The sequence below is a fragment of the Melanerpes formicivorus genome, unplaced genomic scaffold, assembly GCF_026170545.1.
Source record: "Melanerpes formicivorus ecotype bairdi unplaced genomic scaffold, bMelFor1.0.p_v2 SCAF_81, whole genome shotgun sequence".
Taxonomy (NCBI): Eukaryota; Metazoa; Chordata; class Aves; order Piciformes; family Picidae; genus Melanerpes; species Melanerpes formicivorus.
Window position 1 is genome coordinate 556,905 of NW_027142433.1, and position 21,361 is coordinate 578,265.

The following is a 21,361-nucleotide window of genomic DNA, read 5'->3' on the forward strand; positions in this document are numbered from 1 at the left end:
AGTTGTATTCCACAGTGCAAGTCACTGGCATTCAGCTGAGAAGAGTCCCCAGCTGGCTAGCAGTGTAGCTCACAGGGCACAAAGCGGTCAGTAAAGGGACAGGAGTTCTGTGGCCACATCATTTCCTTTTCTTCCCTTTCCATTTATCAGCACTTTTTAAAGTAGCTCTGCATAATTTATTATTTTGTGTGGCATGAACTGCTTTTTAATATAAGTTGTCATGAAAAAAAGTCCTTGATATTTCTCTTCACAATCATACAAATAACCATTCATATAAAAATAATTAATATACATATCTATATATGGAAGCCTCCAAACCAGAGGGCTTTGGTAACTTCCTCACTCGGGAGATGTGGATGAGGCAATGCTGGAACAAAGGGGTTTCTCCAGTCTAAATTAACTGTTACATTAAAATTAGTCACAGTTTGCAGAAACAAAGAAACAAAGCCCAAACCTCAGCAGTTACACGGAAAGGAGAGGAAAACGTGCACATGGTCTGAGAAATGGCAATGAGAAGAGAACCTGTGGGGAAAATCCTCCTTCTGGAGAGCGGAGATCTGTTGCCGTTGTCCGCAAGCTAAACCCGAGGCTCGGTTCCTAGTGCAGTTACTCTATAACGTGGGGAATAAATCAGAGAGGTCTATCAGAGGAAGGAAGTGTTCCTGGGTATTTGCTGTAGATGGCATCAGTGCCCAGCCATGAAGTGTGCTCTTTCACCTTGGTGGGTATCTTGCTGCTTGCAGTAGGACCACTGGGGACCAACCCAGGACTGTCTTTCTGGGTACTAAACCTTGTACAAAAGGGAAGAAGCCCAACCATCATCCCCTCGCTGGGAGAGCCTGGGACTGGGCTGAAGGGCACTGGCCCCAGTGTTTCCCCTGTGCCTTTATCAGAGGATAAATTGCATCCTAGACAGAGAAATGAGGTCCAGTGTGTCGTCAGTTGTACTGCTGGAGAGAACCATAGCTTCCTGCTGTATCTCAATGAGCATGTCTCCTTTGTCCTGCCTGGCCGTGGTTGTGCATGAACATTGCTTTCCCGAGGCTGCCTTGCCAAGAGCATGTCTGGTGCTAAAGTGGTAGGGGGGATGGAGACCAGAGAGGGAATGTTCTAGAGCACAAGAGACCCTCGGGTAAGCAGCCTGCGAGCAGCTCGGCTCAGGAGTGCCGCTGGTGGCACGCAGAGCAGCGGCTGATAAAGGAGGGCAGTGTTTGTGCAGTGCTGGAGCTGGAGCTATAATGGAGCGTATGACTGCCTGACATTTTTGTGGAAGAAAATATCTGCAATACACATCTGCTGGACTGGATCCTAGATGTCTGTTTTAGAGCTATGAAAGCCTCAGATGTGAAAAAATAAAACGAAAACTCTCAGCAGCCTGAGAACGAAGGAAGGGTTTTGCCTTTTTGCTGAAACTTCAGGTTTCTTCTGCTGACTAAACTCAGAGAGAGGAAATCCCAGGGAAGGGGCTGCAGGGGAAATCACCTGAGGGGGACAGTGTGGCCAGCTCCTGCGCCTATTAAATGTTTCTTTTGAGCCCTGGAATTTCTGCTACGCTTGGTCTGGTTTTAATAACAGCCTTTGCAGGATCATAGGAAATTGACTCAGAAAATGGGTCTGAGATATTAAAAGGAAAGGGAAGGGAAGAGGGGGGAAGGCTTTTGAGGAAGAGTTCTTGTGGAAACTTGAGCTTTCTCTGTGACTTGTTTTTGAACTGAGGCTCTGTGCTCTGACTCTCTACCACCATTTTCTGCAATGACTCCTTGAGGAGTCAGAATCTCTCCTACCTAGGGAAATAGTTTAGCTTCCTGAGAGGAATGTTTTTAAAGTTCATCTGGCTTGCCAGAGGATCTTTTTGTGGCAGTCACTGTCACGTGGAGCTGAAGCTCCTTACATGCTGAAGAAATGTAAGCTTTGTGTTTTCTCCTGTTCCACCTTAAAATGAAAAATCACATTCCGGGGTCAGACTTGGCCCATCCTGTTCCAAGGAGTGACTGAGCACATCTTTGAGCAACTGGGCACCGTAGAGTGAGAAGCATCTCTTCAAATAATACTTCCCTCCACTTTATTAGCATTCAAAGAACTGTGCAGAAACAGTTGGCTCTTGGCATTTTCTCACTGCTGCTCACTTACTGTACAGGGAAAGGAAAAGAGGCAGGGGAGCTTTGCTCTGATTCTAAAGCTGGTTTGGGTTATGTGCTCTGAATATTTCTGTAAGGAAACAGAAACTATGTGCATGATACATGCCTCTTTCAAATAATCCCACTTGAGGTGGGTGGATCTCTCCCAGCAAAGCCTGTGAGTAAAGGCCCCTGGCTTTAAGGGCTCCATGCCAAAGCATATATGATTTGTGAAATATTCCTTGCTGCCAGCATTTAGATGTCCCCTCACTCTCTTAAAAGGCTGCAGTAGTGTTTTGAAAGAAAATGCAGCTGTATGCCTGCTGTAGTAAAATGGCTTTGAGCTAGCACTAGAACCTCTTTAGCTCACCATGATGTGTGTTTGCCTGCCTGTTTAGAAAGCCTGATCTTGACCAATTTTAGTTCTACTGTGGATGCCTTGATTTATGGCTTTTAAATGTCCTGAATGGGAATTTCAGCTTTGCCACAAAGAAAACAATTGAATTGGAAATGTTCTTCTCTTGGCAGCAGAGTCCGTGGTGTTATTGGGGGTGGGAGGGCGCTCCCTTTTGCTCTCTTGTGTCCTGCTCTGCAGTGCTACTGTGGATGCATGAAGCCTTTCCCAGTGAATGGAGAGCATTACTTACTTTGCCATTTAAGCACATGTGATGTGGAACTCTGGGACCTGGTTAAATGGGGGCCTTGAAGGGCTGGACCATCTGCTCCAGCAGGCAGGAACATCAATGGCCTTGAGCACACTGGTGTCACCCTCAGGCTTGCTAGTGCTTAGTCCCTGGGGACTAAGGGTGGTCTTCACACGTGAGGCAATCAGCAGGGAGGGAATTCATGTTGTGCTGCTCATGAACAGTCACAGACTCGGCCTACAATTGATTCAAACTACAGCCAGCCAGCACAGGAGGGGGGTGGCTGCTCTGCAGCTACGTTTTATTATGCCACCGAGGCTAATTCCATGGCCTGTTGTGTTTGTAGCTAACCTACATTGTAAGCCTGATGGCTTACACATACTTCTGCCAACCCACCACAAGAAATACTTATGTTGGACAGTAGTTACAGTTAGAAATTCCCAGACAAAGCTAGAAGCACTGCTGAAAGCACCACTGCCTGACACTTCCTGGCCCACGGCCTCTGCTCAGCTCTGCGATGGGCAGGTACCAACCACTAAGCTTTCTGTGATGCATTTCACAGATTAGAGTTCTTTGGAAAGATTTATTGTAATGTCTAGCCCTGTGCACTGAATGATAAGAGGATCCCTTGGAAAAATTGCATGTGATCTTCTAATAACAATCTGCCATAGTGTACAGGCATGCAAGGCCAGAGAGTTATCCTGCCTTAGCCTGGCAATCTCCTCTCTGCGAAGTTTGGCCTTGCAGCCTTAAAAGCTCACCCTGCTGTATTTTTGAATGGAACATAAATGCTAACCAAATGCTAACCCAGTATTGCATCAGACTCTTCTGGCAGGACGAGTAAGTGCCCACCTTAAAGCATTCACACGATGAGCTGGATGATCTCAGTCTGAACACCCAAGCAGAAGAGCATAGCTCTGTCCAGCAGTAGCATCCATCTGTCCTCTTGAAAGTTATAACCAGCAATCAGAAGTGTTCCACACAAGCAAAGAAACAGAAATGCTCTCTGGAGGGATTTCAAAATCCTGCTGAATTTCAGAGCAAATGGAAAGCCAAAGGATAACTGATCTGTCCTGCATAACTAATCTATCCTGCATCTCCTGTCTGTGATCAAATACTGCCACACAGGTGATGCAAAGCCCCAGCCCACCACAGAGGGGATACTGCTCGTCCTGCGTATGTTTCCCACTCTACCTGGCCAAGGACCCCAAAAGCACAAGGCTTCTGTCAGTTATTCTCTGAGGGTCCTGCCCCAGGGAAGGAGGGCCAGTGGCATCCTGGCCTGCATCAAGAACAGTGTGGCCAGTAGGAGCAGGGAGGTCATTCTGCCCCTGTACACTGCACTGGTTAGGCCACACCTCGAGCCCTGTGTCCAGTTCTGGGCCCCTCAGTTTAGGAAGGAGGTTGACTTGCTGGAGCATGTCCAGAGAAGGGCAACAAAGTCGGTGAGGGGCTTGGCACACAGCCCTATGAGGAGAGGCTGAGGGAGCTGGGGTTGCTTAGCCTGGAGGAGACTCAGGGGTGACCTTATTGCTGTCTACAGCTACCTGAAGGGGGGTTGTAAACAGGCAGAGGTTGGTCTCTTCTCCCAGGCAACCAGCACCAGAACAAGAGGACACAGTCTCAGGCTGTGCCAGGGGAGGTTCAGGCTGGAGGTCAGGAGGAAGTTTTACACAGGGAGAGTGATTGCCCACTGGAATGGACTGCCCAAGGAGGTGGTGGAGTCACCATCATTGGAGGTGTTCAGGAGGAGACTTGACAGGGTGCTTGGTTACATGGGTTAGTTGATTAGGTGGTGTTGGATGATAGGTTGGACTTGATGATCTTGAAGGTCTCTTCCAACCTGGTTTGTTCTATTGTTCTATTTGTTACCAGACTAATTTGCACTTCTTGTCGAAATGCACACCTGGGAATATGTTCCTCTTGCTGCTGGCTGCTTCAACAGGGAGAATCCATTTGTCTACTCTTATCTCTTACACAGGACTTCTGCTTTCCCCCATCTTCCACTAGCTCCTTTATCACTATTTTGTTTTCATTTTTGTCTGCCTTTCCCTTGCTGTCCCTTTCTTGACCATCTTGTTTGCTTCCTTTCTCACCTCTTCGCTTCACTTGGTTTCCTGCCTGGTACACTGGTCTCTCTTCCCTCCTTTCTTTTTCACTGTCTTCTCTTTGTTTCTTTCCAACTTATCCCTTCCCTGGCACCTTTGCAAACCTGTCTCCTGCTCCATGCATTTCTGTCTTTTACAGTTTTTCAGACAGTGTGCAAACCAGAAAATGCAGTATGTGGCAATCTTTCTTAGCAGAAGCCTGGTGTCAGCGGCTGTGCCAACCATTAGAAATGCTACCTGCACTTCTCAGGGTAAGCACCCTGCCCATGTGCAAAACCAGCTGAGGACTGGGCATCTTACCTGAGCATCTGGCAGCTTCAGTCCTAACAGGAGCAATGGCAGAAGTAGAATGGGCAAATATTGGAGGATGAATATTGGAGGGATTGGGCAGAAAGCTGGTCACAGCAGGTTTTCAAAACATGGATCAGAGCAGAGCAGCTCTCATGGTTTCATTACAATTGTGCAATACTGATCTTAGGAGAAGCCTGGAATGGCATTTGCACAGAGCTGACTCTTCAGCTGCGTGACTGTAACGCTGTGAGAGACACAGGAGGGTTTTCACTTCTGCTCTGGGAGCTTCACCCCTCCCTGCACCCAAAAGGATGGCTTTGTTCTGGGCTGGCAACAGCATTCCATTAACTGCCTTCATTCACCCCTCCTCCAGATGACTGTCCTGAAGCTCAACTTCAAGTTCATGGGATGGCAGACATTGCAGCCTAGGTGCTCTGTTGCCACTAACTCTCAACAAACATCAGCATCATCTTGTATCAGCCAGAGGCAGGCTTTCCATGCCTCCCCTGGTCTGGGAATTCCCTGATGGGCAGGACACTGTCACAGTTGAACAAATGCATGGCAAGGGTCACTTGCTTTACCTGTAGTTGATGTCTGAGCCTATTTGTTGTATCTCAGGTAGTTTGGTCATCTTTAGCATTGCTCCTGAGCTACTCACCCCTGCCCTATTCCCCACACAATTGCTTTTAAAACAAGGTGAACTAGGAGAGATCCATTCAGCTGGGGCTCTTGCAAGTTACTTTCAAAGCTCAGCAACAAGGATCAGGCTGGGAAATGGCTTTTCATGACTCTCAGGGTAGACCAGTCCCATGTGATGGAGAAGGGTAAGTAAAAATGATGCAAGAGAGAGAGAATAAGACAGGAAGAGAAAGAACCTGCAACAAGCTGAAAGAAAGGATTTTCCAGCAAAGCTTTCCTGTGTTATTCCTTAGCCTTTTCTCTCTCAAGATACTGTAGTAGAAGGAAGCTTTCCTTGAAAAAGGAATTGGAGTCAAACAGTAGATGTTGCAGGAACCTGAAGATGTGTTTTGTCCCCAGCAATTGTTTAATCTCATAACAGAGTAGTTTAATGAAGGTTACCATGCAGAGCATGCAGGCTTGCAGCAAGGGTGTTTAGCAGGAAATGTGATGCCTTTTTGAGAAAGAGTGGGCAGCACAGCAGTCTGTTTCTCACCTTCCTTATGCTAGGAGAGAAAACATGACAGCAAATATAGAGCAAGCATTGATGCTTTGGACTTCCTGCACTTGCAGGCATCTTGAAAGGCTCTCTTTGAAACTCTGCTGTACCCTGCAAGCTGTACTGGATCCTCAGTGAATGAGGGCACTCGATGGCTACACTAACAACAGTGGCACTGAGAATCACTTTAGTTGTCATCATGGACAAGAAGAGGTGCAGTTGCACCTGAGAACCAGGACGTTTGCTCCTTTCTTGCACCAAGAAGAGAAGAGAAACAAAAAGGCTGAGGAAGGTCAGAGGTGAGCAGGAAGGATAACAGAATGGGCAGAAGTAGCTGTGGTGCTCAAAGACAGGGTACATGGTGGACATTGGTGCTGCACAGGATAGCTAAACACAGAGCAGTACACAAGAGCTGAGCTTCTATGCAAAGAGTAGATGTTCCTCCTGCTGATTTCGTGGGTCTTGTGTTGTCATCTTCTGTGGGCAGAGGAAGGCAGAGCAGCTTTCTGACTGTATCACTTAGCACTCCTGATTCTCTTTTCTTTCACAGGCAGTTTTGATCCTTTTGACCATCCTAGGGTTTCTAAAAGGTTCTTGAGGTATTCTGAGCCTCTTTGCTCCTGAAATGAGTATGTGTATTCAGTTAAGTCTGGCACAGGGGAACCTCAGTACCTGATGTTTTCAAACAGCCTTAGCATTTGAATGAATGGAGATTTGTCTTGCTTCATTGTAGAGGCAACTAGTGGAAGGGCTCATCCTTCCCACTCACTCTTCTGTTTCTTTCACTTAAAAGAAATAGGTATGGGATAAACCAGCATAATCCAAAAACTTCAGCCTGCTTATGCTTAGCACAAAATTTCTCCCCCTGAGAGAGGAGCTGGGTCATTTAAAAGTGAGGTTCTCTGGCTGGCTGTGCAAGTATCTGGCAGTACAGTTGCAGCACACCCTCTGTGCATTAGTAGAGCCTGATACATACATGCTGCAGAACTGGCATGCATCCTCAAACACTGGGCTTTGTGCATCACTGCTTCGGTCCTGGCTTCTCTGTAGTAGTAACCATAGAATCCTAAAATGCATTGGGCTGGAAGGGACCTCCTCAGCAAGGCTTCATAGCAGAGTGCTCTGGAGCTGCTCCATCAGGTCCACATTGTTTTCATGTTGAGGCCCCCAGAGCTGGACACAGTACTGCAGGCAAGGTCTCACTCCTGTGGGCACGTTTACTAGAGACATTTTGTCTTTGACAAAAATGACATTTTTCAGTACAGAAACAAATCTGAGAAATGTTCACCCTCTCAGACCATTCCCTCAGGGTAAGGACCATGTCAGACAGATTCCCCAATTACTTTTTCCTCTCATCACCACTGAGTGCTGTTTGTTGTATCTCCCATCAGCACCTCCTGATCCTTGTCCATAATTCCTGCTTTAATCCTCTTCACTTTATCACCTTTTTTCTGCTTTTCCTATTTTCTTATGACCTGTGTCACTACTGTCAAGTGCCTTTTCCCCTCTTGGTTTTCCCATTTCCCCTCAAGAACCTTCCTCATGAGTGGATGTTCAGGGGACTGCAGTAGCCACGCTGCATCTGCTGTAGGCCAGAAAGAGGTTAAGGTATGCACAGACTGCAGGCTAACACTAAGCAGGCCTGCAAGCCATGTCTCGCCTCTGTTCTTTAACTGCGATGGCTACAGGAGGTTTACTTCTGGTTTGGATTTTCTGGAGGTTGAGAGGTGCCATATGAAACACAGGTTGATGCAGGAACTGGGAGAAGTAGGGGATGAGCTGCGTGGCTCTTCTAGGATCTCAGGGAAAAGAGAGAGTAGCTTGCAAAAATAACATCAAAGCATTATCACCACCCCAAGAAGCTCCTTGGTCTCTCTAAAGGATCATCCAAACAAGAAATGATATTTCCTCACCTGAACTAAGTGACTCTCTTAACCTCTTCTTGTACACCTCACATCCAGATTTGTATCATTACCTGAAATAAGACTTGCCTGCAGTCAGACTTAAAGCCACTTAGAGCTTTTGTTTGACTACTTTCTGGTTAGCTTCTCCAGCCTCACATGCCGGAGTGCTCCGAGAGGGCTGCTACAGGGAGAGCCAGATGATGGAAAAGGGAGGGAGTCTTTTGTTTACCATTTCAGATCTGTAGGCTGTACTGTAGAATGTGCCTGCCTCCTGCCAGTGTTCTCTGATGGTCACAAGCAAACAAGAATGTAAAATGGAAGTGGGGATGAAAGCCTTTTATTTAGAAGTCCCTTAGCGGTGCTCCAGGAGGAGAAGCCATCTTCTGCAGAGGGGCCTCCCGTGGTAATTACAGCCAGGCTCTACTGAAAGCCTATTTTGTGCACTCTGTGGGGGGAGTGATAGCGCTTCTCACAAGGCACTGCCTGAAGAGCTCCCATGTGTTTCTGATCGAGCTTCAAGTCTAGACTTGCTCTATTTAGTTTCTTTTGCACTGCATTTGCCTAGCTAAAGCTTTTAGGAGTTCTTTTAACGCTGGAAAACCGGGGTGTGCAGCTTAGGTTAAAAATAAGTGCAGAACTTCTCCTTGTTTTACAAAGCCTTTGCACGGGGGCACGAGTAACCCTCTGCTCAAAACCCCACTGAGCTCTTCAAAGGAGGAGTCTCTGCAGCAACATCAGGAGGTTATTAAATACATACTTGGTCCACAATTTTCATTGGTAAATTCTTTATGTCTGCTTAACGTGTGCTAGTTAGAAGAACTGATTCTTTCTGCAGACTCGTTTACTCAACCCTGGGGACCTATGATCCCCTGCCCCTTTAGCACTAACTTTTACAAACACTGTTTTCCTTTTTTTTAATAATAAAAAAAAAAGGCACAACAGACTGAGCAGCCCCTTAAAGGGGCCAGGCACTGGGACTCGGCCCCAGACCTCGAAACCCGGCTGAAATGTTGGAGACAATAAGCAAAGTGGAGTTACTGCAGCTGTGACATTTTTATAAGGAGCTTTCTATGAAGCGGGAGCTGCCTTTGGGGCCCGGCAGCAGCTCGGCACCGGCAGCAGCTCGGCACCGGCAGCAGCTCGGCACCGGCAGCAGCTCGGCACCCGGCAGCAGCTCGGCACCGGCAGCAGCTCGGCACCGGCAGCAGCTCAGGCCGGGGCCGTCGCAGTCCGGCCGGCACGGCAGCCACAGCGTCCAGGCCATCCCCACCGCTATCATCCCCTGGCCTCAGACTAAACATTGAATTGGGCTTAGTCACACAGTTAGTCACTGCCATGGCAGCGAGTGCGGAGCGGGGGCTGGGGGAGGTTGTTTGCCTCTGGCTTCCCCTCGCTCGCGTCCAGAGGCAGGCAGCAGCTCCCTCTGCTGCTCCGCGCTCCGCTCGCTGCCGGTCGCTCCGCGCTGCGCCGCACTCCCAGCGCCCGTGGCCCTCCTTTATGTAACTCTACTCAGAGAGCAGCGGTGCCGAAAGCACGGCAGGGTTCCCGCAAGCCTGCGGGGTCTGGAGGTGCCTAGAGCAGAGAGGAAGGTGGGACGACATCTGCAAGGGGCAGTGCAGTGCTGGGTGTCTCGGGGTGTCAGGTTGGGTGTCCAGGCTCCTACCCCCACGTCCGGGGAGTGTTTGCACTCCCAGCCCCTGCTCCGGGTGTGAAGGAGGGGCAGAGCTGGGACACATGTGGCTTGACCTCTCCTCCTGTCGCTGGGCTTAGATTTCTGCTGGGGGTGGAGAAGTCTGAATCCTAGTCTTGCCATGAAAATGTTCACATAATGACTTGTCACCTTGACAGGGAAATCTCATGACAGGCAACTTCTGTGCTTGTCCTTTCCTTCACTTTGACTTGAGCTCTGGTTAACAGAGAAAATGTAGCTCAGACCTGACTGTGGTTCAAATCAACTGATCATATCCAGGAAATCTTCCCACTGTGCTCTCCAGTTTCTACTCTGCTGGGCTAAATAGCAGTTTGAGTAAATTACATTATCTGACCCCAGCGTGCGGCATCCAACCTGGTACGGAAACGCGTGCTGGGGCTTGGCTCTTTTAAATTTGATATGAAGACAGCTGTGTGCATTTCCCTTGTTTGTGAATTGTACACACACGATACGATGCTTTCAGTAAGCACTAAACAATGCAATGTGAAGCATTTCAACAAAGGAATAATTTAATGTAACCCAGCAGAAAAGCAGAGCCTCAGAAGTGGTTCTTTATGGATTTTGGAAACGGGTCCAGAAGACCTACACTGGAGCAGCAGAAGAAACAATAGTTAACACAGGAACAGTTGGGGGGGGAGGGGGGGGGGGGTGTACCAAAAAAATACACCATGAAGAAATTCTATTTTGTCTGTTTTTTTCAAAACTTGCTGATTTCCTTGAAGGCTTCATTGGCATATTTGGTATTTGTTCCACGTTGGGGATTAAAGCTCCCATTTCTTCATCAAAAGAGAACATTGTCGTGCAAGATGCACTCTGAGCCAAGCCAGGCTTTTCTTTGTCAAGTGCAAAGTTGTCTCTCATGTTGTGTTCCAGTTCAAAGGAGGTGAACACAGTTGCATCCTTTTCATCTTCTGTTCAGCTTACAGAGTGAGACACGTTTCTCCAGAGATAGAGCTGTTCCTCCTCTCGCAGGTGAAGGACAGTGTGAGAGAGAGCTGTACGGTTGCTCTGAGCCGTTAATGAGATCCACTGGAGGTGGATGAGAACGGCAGAGCCCTGGGCTCCCTACCTTGCTGAAGCCCTGGGTCTGTGCCTCTCTTAGAGCAGCTGTGCGCTCTTGTGGTGATCTGGGCTGTACAAGGGATAAAGAGAGAGCTTAAAGAAAATGGGAAGCAAAACCGCTGTGTAAGTGAGGGGCTGGTAACTGCAGCGACAAAACCTCGCTGGAGGGTGCTGGATGGCTAGCTAAGGGAGCAGGCTGGCTGTGAGGAGCAGTGTCTAAGGTATATTTATACAGCACAAAGCAGTGCTAGTGCAAGGGCTGGAGGCCAGACAGGTCTTGTCACTGTTTTGCTCAGCAGTGGGATGTTTTAGCCCAGGTGGAATGGAGCATTAACAAAATGCTCTGTGTAGCTAAACTGATGCAGTTATCTCTCTGCAGCTCTGATATGAACCATGCACCCTAAATACACACAAAAATGTAGGAGGCACGTATCTAGCTACCAGAAAGAATTTGTCTACAATTCCAGCACAGTTGGCTTGTTAACTGAGGGAGGGGAGGGTCTCAGCCTCAACTATCTCTGTTCAGCTTGGACTGAGCTTCCACTCAGGTGGAAAACACCTGGGGATTCACTACTCTTGCACTGTGGTCCCTTATCAGATGGTGGCATGGTCTGAATTGAAATGCAGGGGTTTGCAGTACACAGGAGTGAATCAGCTGCTGGAAATAGGGCAATAAAGACCCAAAAGCCTTCCACAAAAACCTGGGACTCCCTTATCCTTTACCAAAGCTGACAGAGGAAGCCACTAGTGGTAAATGAAGCAGTCCAGAATCTGTAGCCACAACTGGCATATTTGTACCTAGCCATTGATAGAAAGCTTGAAATCTGTACTTCAAATTCAGGCACACTAGTATGCCTCCAGCTGCTCCAACTGTGCAGGAAGCTGCAGGTTTTCTGCTTCTGCAAACATCAGCTGAAGTTGCTGCAGGCTGTCTTCCCAAACCCAGCTGTCTGCTCTGAAATGTGCCTGTGAGTCCACTCCGGCTGTCCAGGCTGGGACTGACCCCTGAAAACAGAGGACTCCCGATCCTCCCCTGCTGATTTCTGGGGCGCAAGAAGGTAACCGTGTCTGGAGAACACCCAGGCTGGCTGGTGTGAGAGGGCTGCAGGGTATGCATGTGTCCCTCCTGCGGGGGCGTGGGGCTGTCATGCTGCAGTGCATGCAGATTGTGGTGCTGAGCAGCGTGTGCTGCATGTGCACAGCCAGAGCCAGCTTTGTTCTCAGTCTTTGTGCTTACTGTTTCTTCTCTTTTTCTCTCCAGTCGAAGACCACCCCCTTCACCTACTCGGCCCACTGTAATTCGTCCATTTGATTCATCCCTGTTAGACTAGGAGGAGTGGCTGGCATGTCATTCATGTTAACCAAACACCTGGGAACAAATTGCTTGGTAACTGTTGCAATAACCAATGTATAGTCGCATGTCTGGACATCCATAGGCAAGTAACCAATTTTACTGATATACTCTGTCCACTCTGCATTGTTGATGAAGTCTTCAGTGTTTGGGAAGGTCTGTGCTGCCCTGACTGCTCCATGTGCAGGAGCTGATGTTGCTAACTCACTGACACCTGTCTGCACCCGGGCAACCCTACAGCAGTTGGAGGGCTTGACTTTACCTGTGTTTGTGTGGATTTGATCTGCTTCTGGTTTTTCACCCTGTCTGGAAAGATTCTTGCTTTAACTTGTACATCTCAGGTTTTCCATCGTTTGGACTCAGAGAGTGATGCCCATTTTCTCTTTTAATGCTTAAACTGGGCAAAGAACAGCCATGTGGTTTCTTACCCAGCTCTTCTGAAGGCCATGTCTCTCTTTCAAGAAGGTAGCTGGATGGCTGCTTCTCCTATAGTTTCTCTTTATCCAAAGTCTAGTTTTTAAGGAATGTTGTTGAACAAGAGGGGTGTGTATGGGACAATGTATGCTTTGCTTTATTTCCACACTGCCAGCTGACTTGCAGAGTTGGTTGGGTGGTTGGTTAAGAGCCAGTCTGTAGTGGCTCATCTTGCAGGGCTCAGTGTGGCATTGTCTCACCCTGCAGCAAGGATGTGAGAGGGTGGTTTGAAGAGCTGGTAGGTGACAGAGCAGTGTGTGCCAGCTTGCTTTGTGCTTGCTCATGTTCATACTCCCACTGAACTCCTGGGAAGCTGTGAGGGTATGTGAGTGCATGTAAAACATTTCAGAGTACTGCACGGCTGGATCCAGGCAGCTGAGCCTTGGTTTTGTGAAGCAGAAGGCAACATAGATACAGATATGTCTGCAGCTGGAAATGGGCTACTGCTCCTCTGAATACTGTGAGCCAATTCACAGAGCTATGGCCTGAACTTTCCAAGGGTCCAGTTTGGATTTGAGATACTTGCTCACTCCAGTTGGTGAAGTTCCATTATGCCTTCCGTGTAAAGAGTTTTATCTCTGCGTCACTTGAAGTCCTGCACACTGCAGATTTAGGTCCCTTTAGCCAGTGAGGTACTGAGAACTGCTGAGCTGTGAGAAGTCCTGGCAATGGATTATGGTAGCAGATGTGCACTTGCAGAGGTCCTCTCTGCCTATTGTTCTGCACTTTGTATACAAAACCCTTTTGTCTTAACTGCATTACTTTAAACACTTAGGGTCAGTGTCACCCTTACAGCTTGAAACTGAGTTAACAGAATTCAACTGGAGACTCATTTGGCCACATATCTTTAGGAAATATTAATGTTCTTACAATTATGGTTACAGATCCCTAGGCAAAGCAGTTGGTGGTTGCAAGGGCCTCTGGTATAATCAGTCTAATAAGCTGTATTTATTGAGGCTGCATGCAGGGCTCCTGCCTGCTGCAACCCTATGGTTAGGAAGAATCCAATCAGAGCCACAACAAATGGGGATTTAGCCTACGAAGTACTCCCAGACTGCTGATTAGTTGTGCTCACCACTGAAGCAAATCATGTTTCAGCTTGCACAAGAGAGACAGGCTTGGGAAAGCATCATGATTTGTGTGTTAGCTTAACTTTAATTTCCTGTCAACCTACTTGTGACACACCTGGGGAGGCTAGAGGTCAGCATCCGAGGCACAGTGGAGACGGAGTTTGACACAGCACTGGCATCTTAGTGATCTCAGAGGACTGCCTAAGGGGCAGTGTTTGTTTGGAGAACAGGCCCACATCTCCCTGCCAAGTGCACAGAATCAGCTTTCAAAGGAAAAAACAGGTGTGTGGCAAAGCCAGTTACAGGTCTGTTCATTTCTGCTGCCAAAGAAGAGAAGGCTTTGATGACTTCTCCTGTGTTCCACACAGCTTTCTACTGTGCAGCTTGCTCTGTGCAACATGCACTGCATGTATTGGATGTGCTTTTAGCAGTGGCCACTAGCCCATGAAGTTGCACAGCCACCAAACCTGTGTAGAGCTTATCAGAACTGTTACTGACTGGCAGCTGTCTGCTGCAGGAAAGCCAGGAAGCTCACTTGAACCCCAAGTGCTGATATTCAGTCAGTGCTTCCACAAGGCCCTGGTCTGGGTTAATCCCATCCTGCCCCAAGCACTCTATTGTCTAAGATCCCTTTGTTCAGTGGAAAGAGGAGGTGCTTCAGGCCAGCTGTGTGGTAGGTGAGGGTGGTAATGTTAGCAAGTGAGGAGCCTCTCTTAGATGACACAGGGCCAGGCCTAAAAACGTGCTTGAAAATTTGCTGTACCTGGGGGTCCTTCATTTTCTTTAATGACAGTTCCTGTCAAGCATAAGGAAGTAGGTAGCACAATTCATTGCTGCCCTTAACTCTGCTCCTTAAGAAATTGTCTTTTTCAGCAGTAATCCTGAGTTAGGGTGGGTCGACCCTAGGAGGTGGAGAGGGAGGCAGTGAGGTGCCTGTGGCCCCACTGTCTGCACCATCTGGTTCTGTGCTCAGCGGTGAGGTTGCAGGACACAGCTGCACAGCCCTCCCTTCCCCTTCCTCTGCATCCTCATTCAGGTCACATCTAAACCTGGCCTGTGCCCTAAATGCAAGAGCTTAAGGTGTCCAGGTTAATGATTACCCTTGAGCGCTGATCCAGAGCTAGACGATTTAAGATCTAACTGCTTGCATATAGGCTTTTCAGAGTGAACTACAGAGATTAGGAAACATGCCAAGTGCTTCCCAAGAAATTGCCTCATCCAGTTGAGTAAGTGCTGTCCTCCCAGCCCTGGCTGGTTCCCTCCTGCTGTACAGTGCCTGCAACAAGTCTGTCCTGCTCGCTCCTGGTGCTGGGGAGACGGTGTCTTTGCCATCCCTTGTTCCCAGAAGAGCAGCCCTGGCAGCAACTCCATCTATGCCTGAAGGACAGCAGGACAAGTACCCTGTGGGTCTGCTAGAGGGACTGGCTGCCTCAGGCTGGCCACTGCCCCCTCTGCAGACGCTCTTACACGGGGTGAGCAAAGCCTGAGATCCTGTGGCTGAGAAGCACAGGCTGCTCTCCCGTTCCTTGGTTCCCTCTGGCAAAGCTCAGGAGGTTGCCAGAGAGCAGTGCAGACTCCCATTGGGTAACAGCAGGGCTTCTGCTGGTATGTGAGGTGTGTAATTAGCAAAGCTTCAGGAGAGTGCTTGCCTAGCACTGCATTTAGGCTAAGCCTGCGTCTCTGTGCCTAGAGAACAGGTACCACCTCACCTCGTGGTGGCTGAGTGGCAGCTGAGGAGCTTGTCCATGCCTGTGGATAGCTCTCAGCCTTCTGGGCTCAAGAGATCTTGTGTCAGGATTGGAGAGATTGTATATTCAGTGACAAGGCTGCTGTACATAGTTCATGTGTGCTTATGTTAGTGGTGCTCTTGCTGCACGTTCTGAGTAAGCCCCATCCAGGTAGATCATTTATGGTAATTACAGGAGATACACTGTAGATGCTGGCACCTCCTCTTAGAGCATAACATAGAAAATCCTCTGGCCTGCAGACAGCTCCACTGAACACCCTGTGTGCAGCACTACTGAGGCTACTTCTGTCCTAAAAGACCCAAGCCTCCTGAACTGGAGGCAGACCTGTTTTGCACCTGTGACTCGGGGAGGTGTCCGACCTCTTGATGTGCTTATGGCACAATTCCTCCTGCTATGGCACCCAACCTCCTCCCCAGGCTGGAGCAGAGCAGCTCCCTTGTGCAAATGAGCGTTACTCTCCCTGTCTTTCCTCTTGCTTTGTCTGCAGGCGAGCTGATACCGACGTCTCCTCTCGTCCAGACAGCCCTCCGCACTTGCTTGATGTATGACTTGTCCGTGCCCTGCCGGCGTCTGCTTTGCTGCCCCTCTGCTTTCCCAGGACTCTAAACCATGACTTCTTTTTGTAAGAAGCAAACACTTCATTTCTTTCTGAATTTTTCTCTGTATGTTAATGCCCTACTTCACACCAGCCAAACCATCTGCCTGGGGTTTCATCTGTGTATCATCTCTAAATGCTTCCTGGTGTTGACCTCTGAGCACAGCAAGTCGGTTCCCAAAGCCACGCTCGTTACTGAGCGCTCCATACACCTGCTGTAAAATGTTATGCTGCATTTCAGAACCTGAAATAAACTGTAACTCTTGATGGGCTTTTCTTATTCCTCTCTGGATGAGCATGAGTGGTCTGTCTCTCGCACCACCATCTCAGCACGCTGCACTCCCCCTCTGCTGGCCTGCAGCGAGGGTGTGTCAGAGCTGCACGTTGCCCTGAGCTCAGTGGAGCTGTCCTTGAAGTGGGAGATGGGGAGGTGTACCCCATGGGAAGCATTCAGGCTGCTGCCCTGTGAGGGGCTCAGAGTGCCACAGAGACATTTTGCTGGGAGATGGATGAATGTTTGTCAAGCAGTATCTGGTACTCACTTCACTGCTGGGGAACCCATGGTTTTGGGGAGGCTCAGAGCAGAGCAGAAGGCTAAGCTGAGTCCTCCAGAGCAGGAGCTGGAGTAAGAGTGCATGTATATGCATTATGTCTGGCAGGGATTTCCCCCTGGACTGGCTGTGTACGAATGTGCAGATGTCTCTGTTACTCAATTGCTCTTTCAGATCAGTGAGCCAAGGAACTGGGATTGGTGCTTGGAGGAGATGGTCTGCACAGCACGAGAAGCACAACAGCTTCTTAGGGGGGAGGATGTTTCTCACTGAGTGTGGCAGTCACTAGGTTGGTCCTCTGACAGGCTTTGGGAAAGGGGGAAGCAAAGAGTAGGATGAACAAAGCAGCAACACCTCCCTTGTATTTGCTTGCTTGCTGTCACAACTGGAGACTTGTCCTTTTTGATAGCCTGCAGTGGCTATGCCTGGGGCAGTCTGTGCCTTCCCCCTCAGTGCACAGCAGTGTCACACGTGTCCCGTCCAGCTGGAGCGTGTTACGGGCCCTGTGTGAGTGTGGTTCCTGGCACGCTGGTCAGCAACAGCTCAGCAGCTCTCTCTGGGTAACAGGAAGAGCACCCACGCTCCTCTGACCTTTGCACAGGGCCATCAGCTGCCAAGGGTCTCTCCTCTAGGGCTGGCAATGGATTCACTGCACTGTCATCACCCACGATGCTAATCTTCCCCAGCAGTGCTCCCTCCAGACACCTCTGCAGCCCCTTGGCCTTCTCATTTGGATCATCCTTGATTCCAGCAGAATCCCACTTAGAAAGGGTCTACTCCAAGAACAGTGTTTGAAGCAGGCAGTGGTGCAGTTTTTGAGGTTGGCTGAGAAAAAGCTTTTCCAGAGGATGCTATCTGCTGCAAGAAAATGAGAAGGCCTCTGACCAGCAGCCCCCAGGCTGGCTGTGACTGCCCCAGCGCTCTGGCGCCAGCCAGGCAGATGGGAAGGGTGAGGGTGGGAGCCGAGGCTGTGCTGGTAGCCAGCTGATGCTAATCTTGCTCTTTTCCTTCCTGTGCATGTTCTGGGCCTTTTGCTCCTAACCCCTTTGATTAAGATCATTTTGTTTATGAGTGGATTTATTGTCCCTTGGCCTTTTGCTTTCACTCTCTTTTCCCTGCCCCTTCCCCTCCATTTTGGGTCATTTTTTGTCTTTTTCCTAGGCGACCTCCACCAGCTGTTCCAGGAAGATCACCCTAGCACACGCATTTCTTGTTCTGTACAAGCTCTCCTTTGTCTTTTTTTGTGTCCAAGATTATCTCTAATTTGCACCAGCCAATTTGTCAAGGAAAGATTTTATTTTCAGATGTCAATTAAAAGTCTCTGCATATAAAGAACATTAAAATTCTCACCCAAAACCCCAACCCCACTGTGTGCTGGTTTTGTATTGAAGCCTCTGCCCACTCTTTCTCAAATGGAGCTGTTCACACCCCATAGAAGAAACTGTCTGGGCTCTGTCAAGACTCCCACTCTACAAGGTGGTGGAAGAAAGGGCATTCTGTTGGGATCCCACTGCTGCTTCTGAATTCCTTGACCACCAGGACTGCTCTGCATAAACGCTTTGGCTCAGCACTAGCAGGAAGAACAGCCAGCTGCTGCTGAAGTATGTCCAACACCCCAGCAGCAGCACCTGGCTGAGTGGGAAGTCAAAGGAGAAGACTGCAAAGGCTCCAAACTGATGAGTCTGCAAAATGATAAATAAGTCACAGCTGCTCTGACCTTTTTCTTATTTAAGCTAAGCCTCTGAATTCTTTGTGAGCCAACCTCATTGGAGCATCTGAGCCCAAAGAGCTGTGAGTAGCCACCTCTGGGCTTCCCAATGTGTCTGTCCCCGTGGGAAAGGTCAAATCTGGGATTTAAGGTTTAGAGGGTGTGCTTGTTCGGGGTGCCAGAGAAGTACATGAAGAGCTAGTCTGAAAAAAGGGAAATGCAGAGTTTTGCTGACTTTCTTTCCCTGTGAGAAGCAGGAAGGGACATCTCTCAAACCATGCAGGTAAGTGAGGTGGTGCTGCACAGGCACAGACTGGGGGCACAATGCAGCATCAGATTCCAGCCTGTTTCAGTAGCACAGCCAAGACATTTACTCCTAGTAGGAAGTTCAGGGTGAGAGGGAGCTGCAGTGGTGCTGCTCAGGGGATGGGGGCAGGTCTGCAGCTTGTTGTGTGGGGAGGGAGCCTGACAGCCACAGCCTGGGCTTGATTTCAAGCCAGACCTGACATAGCTTTGCTGAATTCAGGCAGCTCCTCTTGTTGCAGCTGATTTAGGTCCATGCTGATCTCTGGTGTGCCCAGGGAGCTGCTGAACCACCTGCACGTGATAGTAAATGCCAGACACTGGGTTTGCTCAGATGACAAAGGGGTGCAAGGCCAGGCAGCTGCAGACTCTCACTTAGACTTTGTCTTTTGGTAGAGTACAGGAAACAGCAATGGTTATTAGTGAAAAGGGGGAAAAAACCTCCAAGTGCAGCAGCTCTTAGAATAGGGAGATAAACAATCATTCCTGCTGGACCTTTGGAACTAGGAACTGCTGCAGCTGGAAAGCACAGAGTGTGCCCTGGGGAAAGAGAGAAACAGCCTCCTAGCAGTCCCATCAACAGCTGTCCCAAGAGTGGGGGATGAGGAGGGGAACTCTGCCTGTGGAATGCATCACAGTCAGGCACTGAGGAATAAAGTCATCACAATCAGGCACTGAGGAATAAAAACCTCAGCAGGCTTCAGGAGTGGTGTATTTTCAGGATTACTGCAGAAGCAACAGCACTGGAATCCCCCAAGCCCTTGAGGAGGCTCTGGCCATGCCTCACCCATCAGGTAAGAGGGGATGGGAAGAGGCTGGATTTCACAAGCTGGTTTTTGTTCAGGGTGTTCACAAGTCTGTTGCTCATTGGGAGAAGCTCTCACTGCATTCTCTCTGGGATATGGCAGGGTACTGGCAGATGAACCAACAGCAGACAAAAGGTGCCTGATACTTGAGTTGTGTGGCCTTACCTCTAGCACCCCAACCAGGAGCTGCTGCTGCCCTTCTGGCTTCCAGCTGGCCTCTGTTCAGTAGATTCAAAGGCACAAAATTAATTGTGGGGACATTTTATGGTGTTAAACCTTTCACAGAAACCTCTGCCTTGTTCTGAAGTATTTGATAAAAATTATTGGGGGGGCTCAGGACCTCATGGGTTTTGGGTAGCTGTTCCTAAGATCTCCTAGGTAGAAAGGGAAGAGCGTTGGTGTACTGGAAGCCTTGGCATAGTGCTCGGCATCAGGGTGACCTGCTGAAGCAGCTGTTCAGCCTTGCCTGTGCTGCTTTGCCCCTGCCATGTTCTGTGGCCAAGGGTGTGCACCAGCTGGTGCCATGCTGTGCCCTAGGCTGCTGTTCCATGGGTGGGTTAGGATGGTTTCCTGATTGTTGTTGTTGCCTCTCCCATCAGAAAGCTGGGGAAAGCTTAGTGATTACTGTGGGACTTGAAGAGATAGAAAGGTCTTGCCTTCAAAGACTGAAGCTTCACTCTTTCCAGGCTTCCAGATGCAGGCCCCCTGGGGGGGAGGGACATGGCCCCCTGACAGCAGTGTGGGTGGCTGATGCTTGCCTTGCTCTGCAGTAGGGACTGTAGATGTAGCTTCCAAAGTGCACGTGTCAGCAGCTCCCCCAGGAGCAAGGCTTGTCCCCAGCCAGTTTACAATTGCTTGCATTTGGGCAGCTTCTAATCAACAGAAAGTGTCCCACTGAAGCACTTGGATCTCGGTGGTCCTGCACTTGCTGGCAATGTAACCCTGAACTCTTCAGAGATGGTTAGGGAGGATTTGTCTGCCTGCAGACGGAGCAGGACCTGTTTCTTTAGTCTCAGCCTGTGCTTCATCAGAGAAGCTGCAGACCTTCAGGTAATGAAAGCTTAGAAGGCAGCCAGCCTCGCTGCTGGGCTGGATGTGGAGTTGTGGCAGAGGTGTTCTGCAGAGGATATCCTAACCTCAGGCCATCCACTGAACATCCTAAATACCTCAGCAGCAGTGCAGAGCATGTGTCCTCAGCAGGCCAGAGAAGGCCAAAGGAAACTGCTTGGCCTTTGTGACTCCTAGGGTCCCTGTGTCTCTCTTGCACTTTCTCTGCTTCCGAGTCCCTCTGTGTGTGCAGGTCATGGACTGGGCTTTACATTTTCATCTCCCAGGTTAGGGAGAGCAGGGTATCTGTGTGGGGAGGCTAAGGTGAGGGCTAAGCTTTTTCCCAGCTCTCTGGACAAGGACTGAGGTTAAGAGGTGAAATGAAGAAGGTGGGTGGAGCAGAGAGACCTGGGGCTGTGGGCTGGGCTGAAACTGCCTGCAGGGGGCTGGATGGGACACATCCTACCTGCAGCTGGGCAGACTGTCCTGATGCATCTATCGAAGCCCAGGGGGTCAGCACAGGTGAGCTGCCGGGTTCCAGCTGTGGCTGAGGTGGCACTGGCAGGCTGTGCCCATCTCCACCCAGCATGTCTGCACTTTTCCTAACCCAGAGCTGGTTCTGAGAGTTTGAATTTGGGAAGAGTATTTTGGGGGAAGTATTTCCCCTTGGGGGAGAGGGTGCAGCAGAAACTGC

The 21,361-nt window shown here is 49.3% G+C and overlaps 1 protein-coding gene across 4 annotated transcripts in view; it reads left to right on the forward strand.

Moving 5' to 3' along the window:
* DNM3 (dynamin 3) overlaps positions 1-18,427 on the forward strand; it is a 177,655-nt gene extending 159,228 nt beyond the window's left edge. For 2 of the 4 annotated variants that reach the window (XR_010990628.1, XR_010990629.1), the window contains 2 exons: positions 12,276-12,450; positions 16,145-16,517. Coding sequence is in view for 2 of the 4 variants with exons in the window: in XM_068164570.1 (XP_068020671.1) it covers positions 16,145-16,205 (61 nt within the window). In the remaining 2 variants the exon portion in view is untranslated. Of the gene's footprint in view, positions 1-12,275; positions 12,451-16,144; positions 16,518-17,964 lie in introns of those variants that run through there. The other 2 variants (XM_068164571.1, XM_068164570.1) reach the window with 2 other exon arrangements.
* The last annotated feature ends 2,934 nt before the right edge of the window (positions 18,428-21,361 follow it).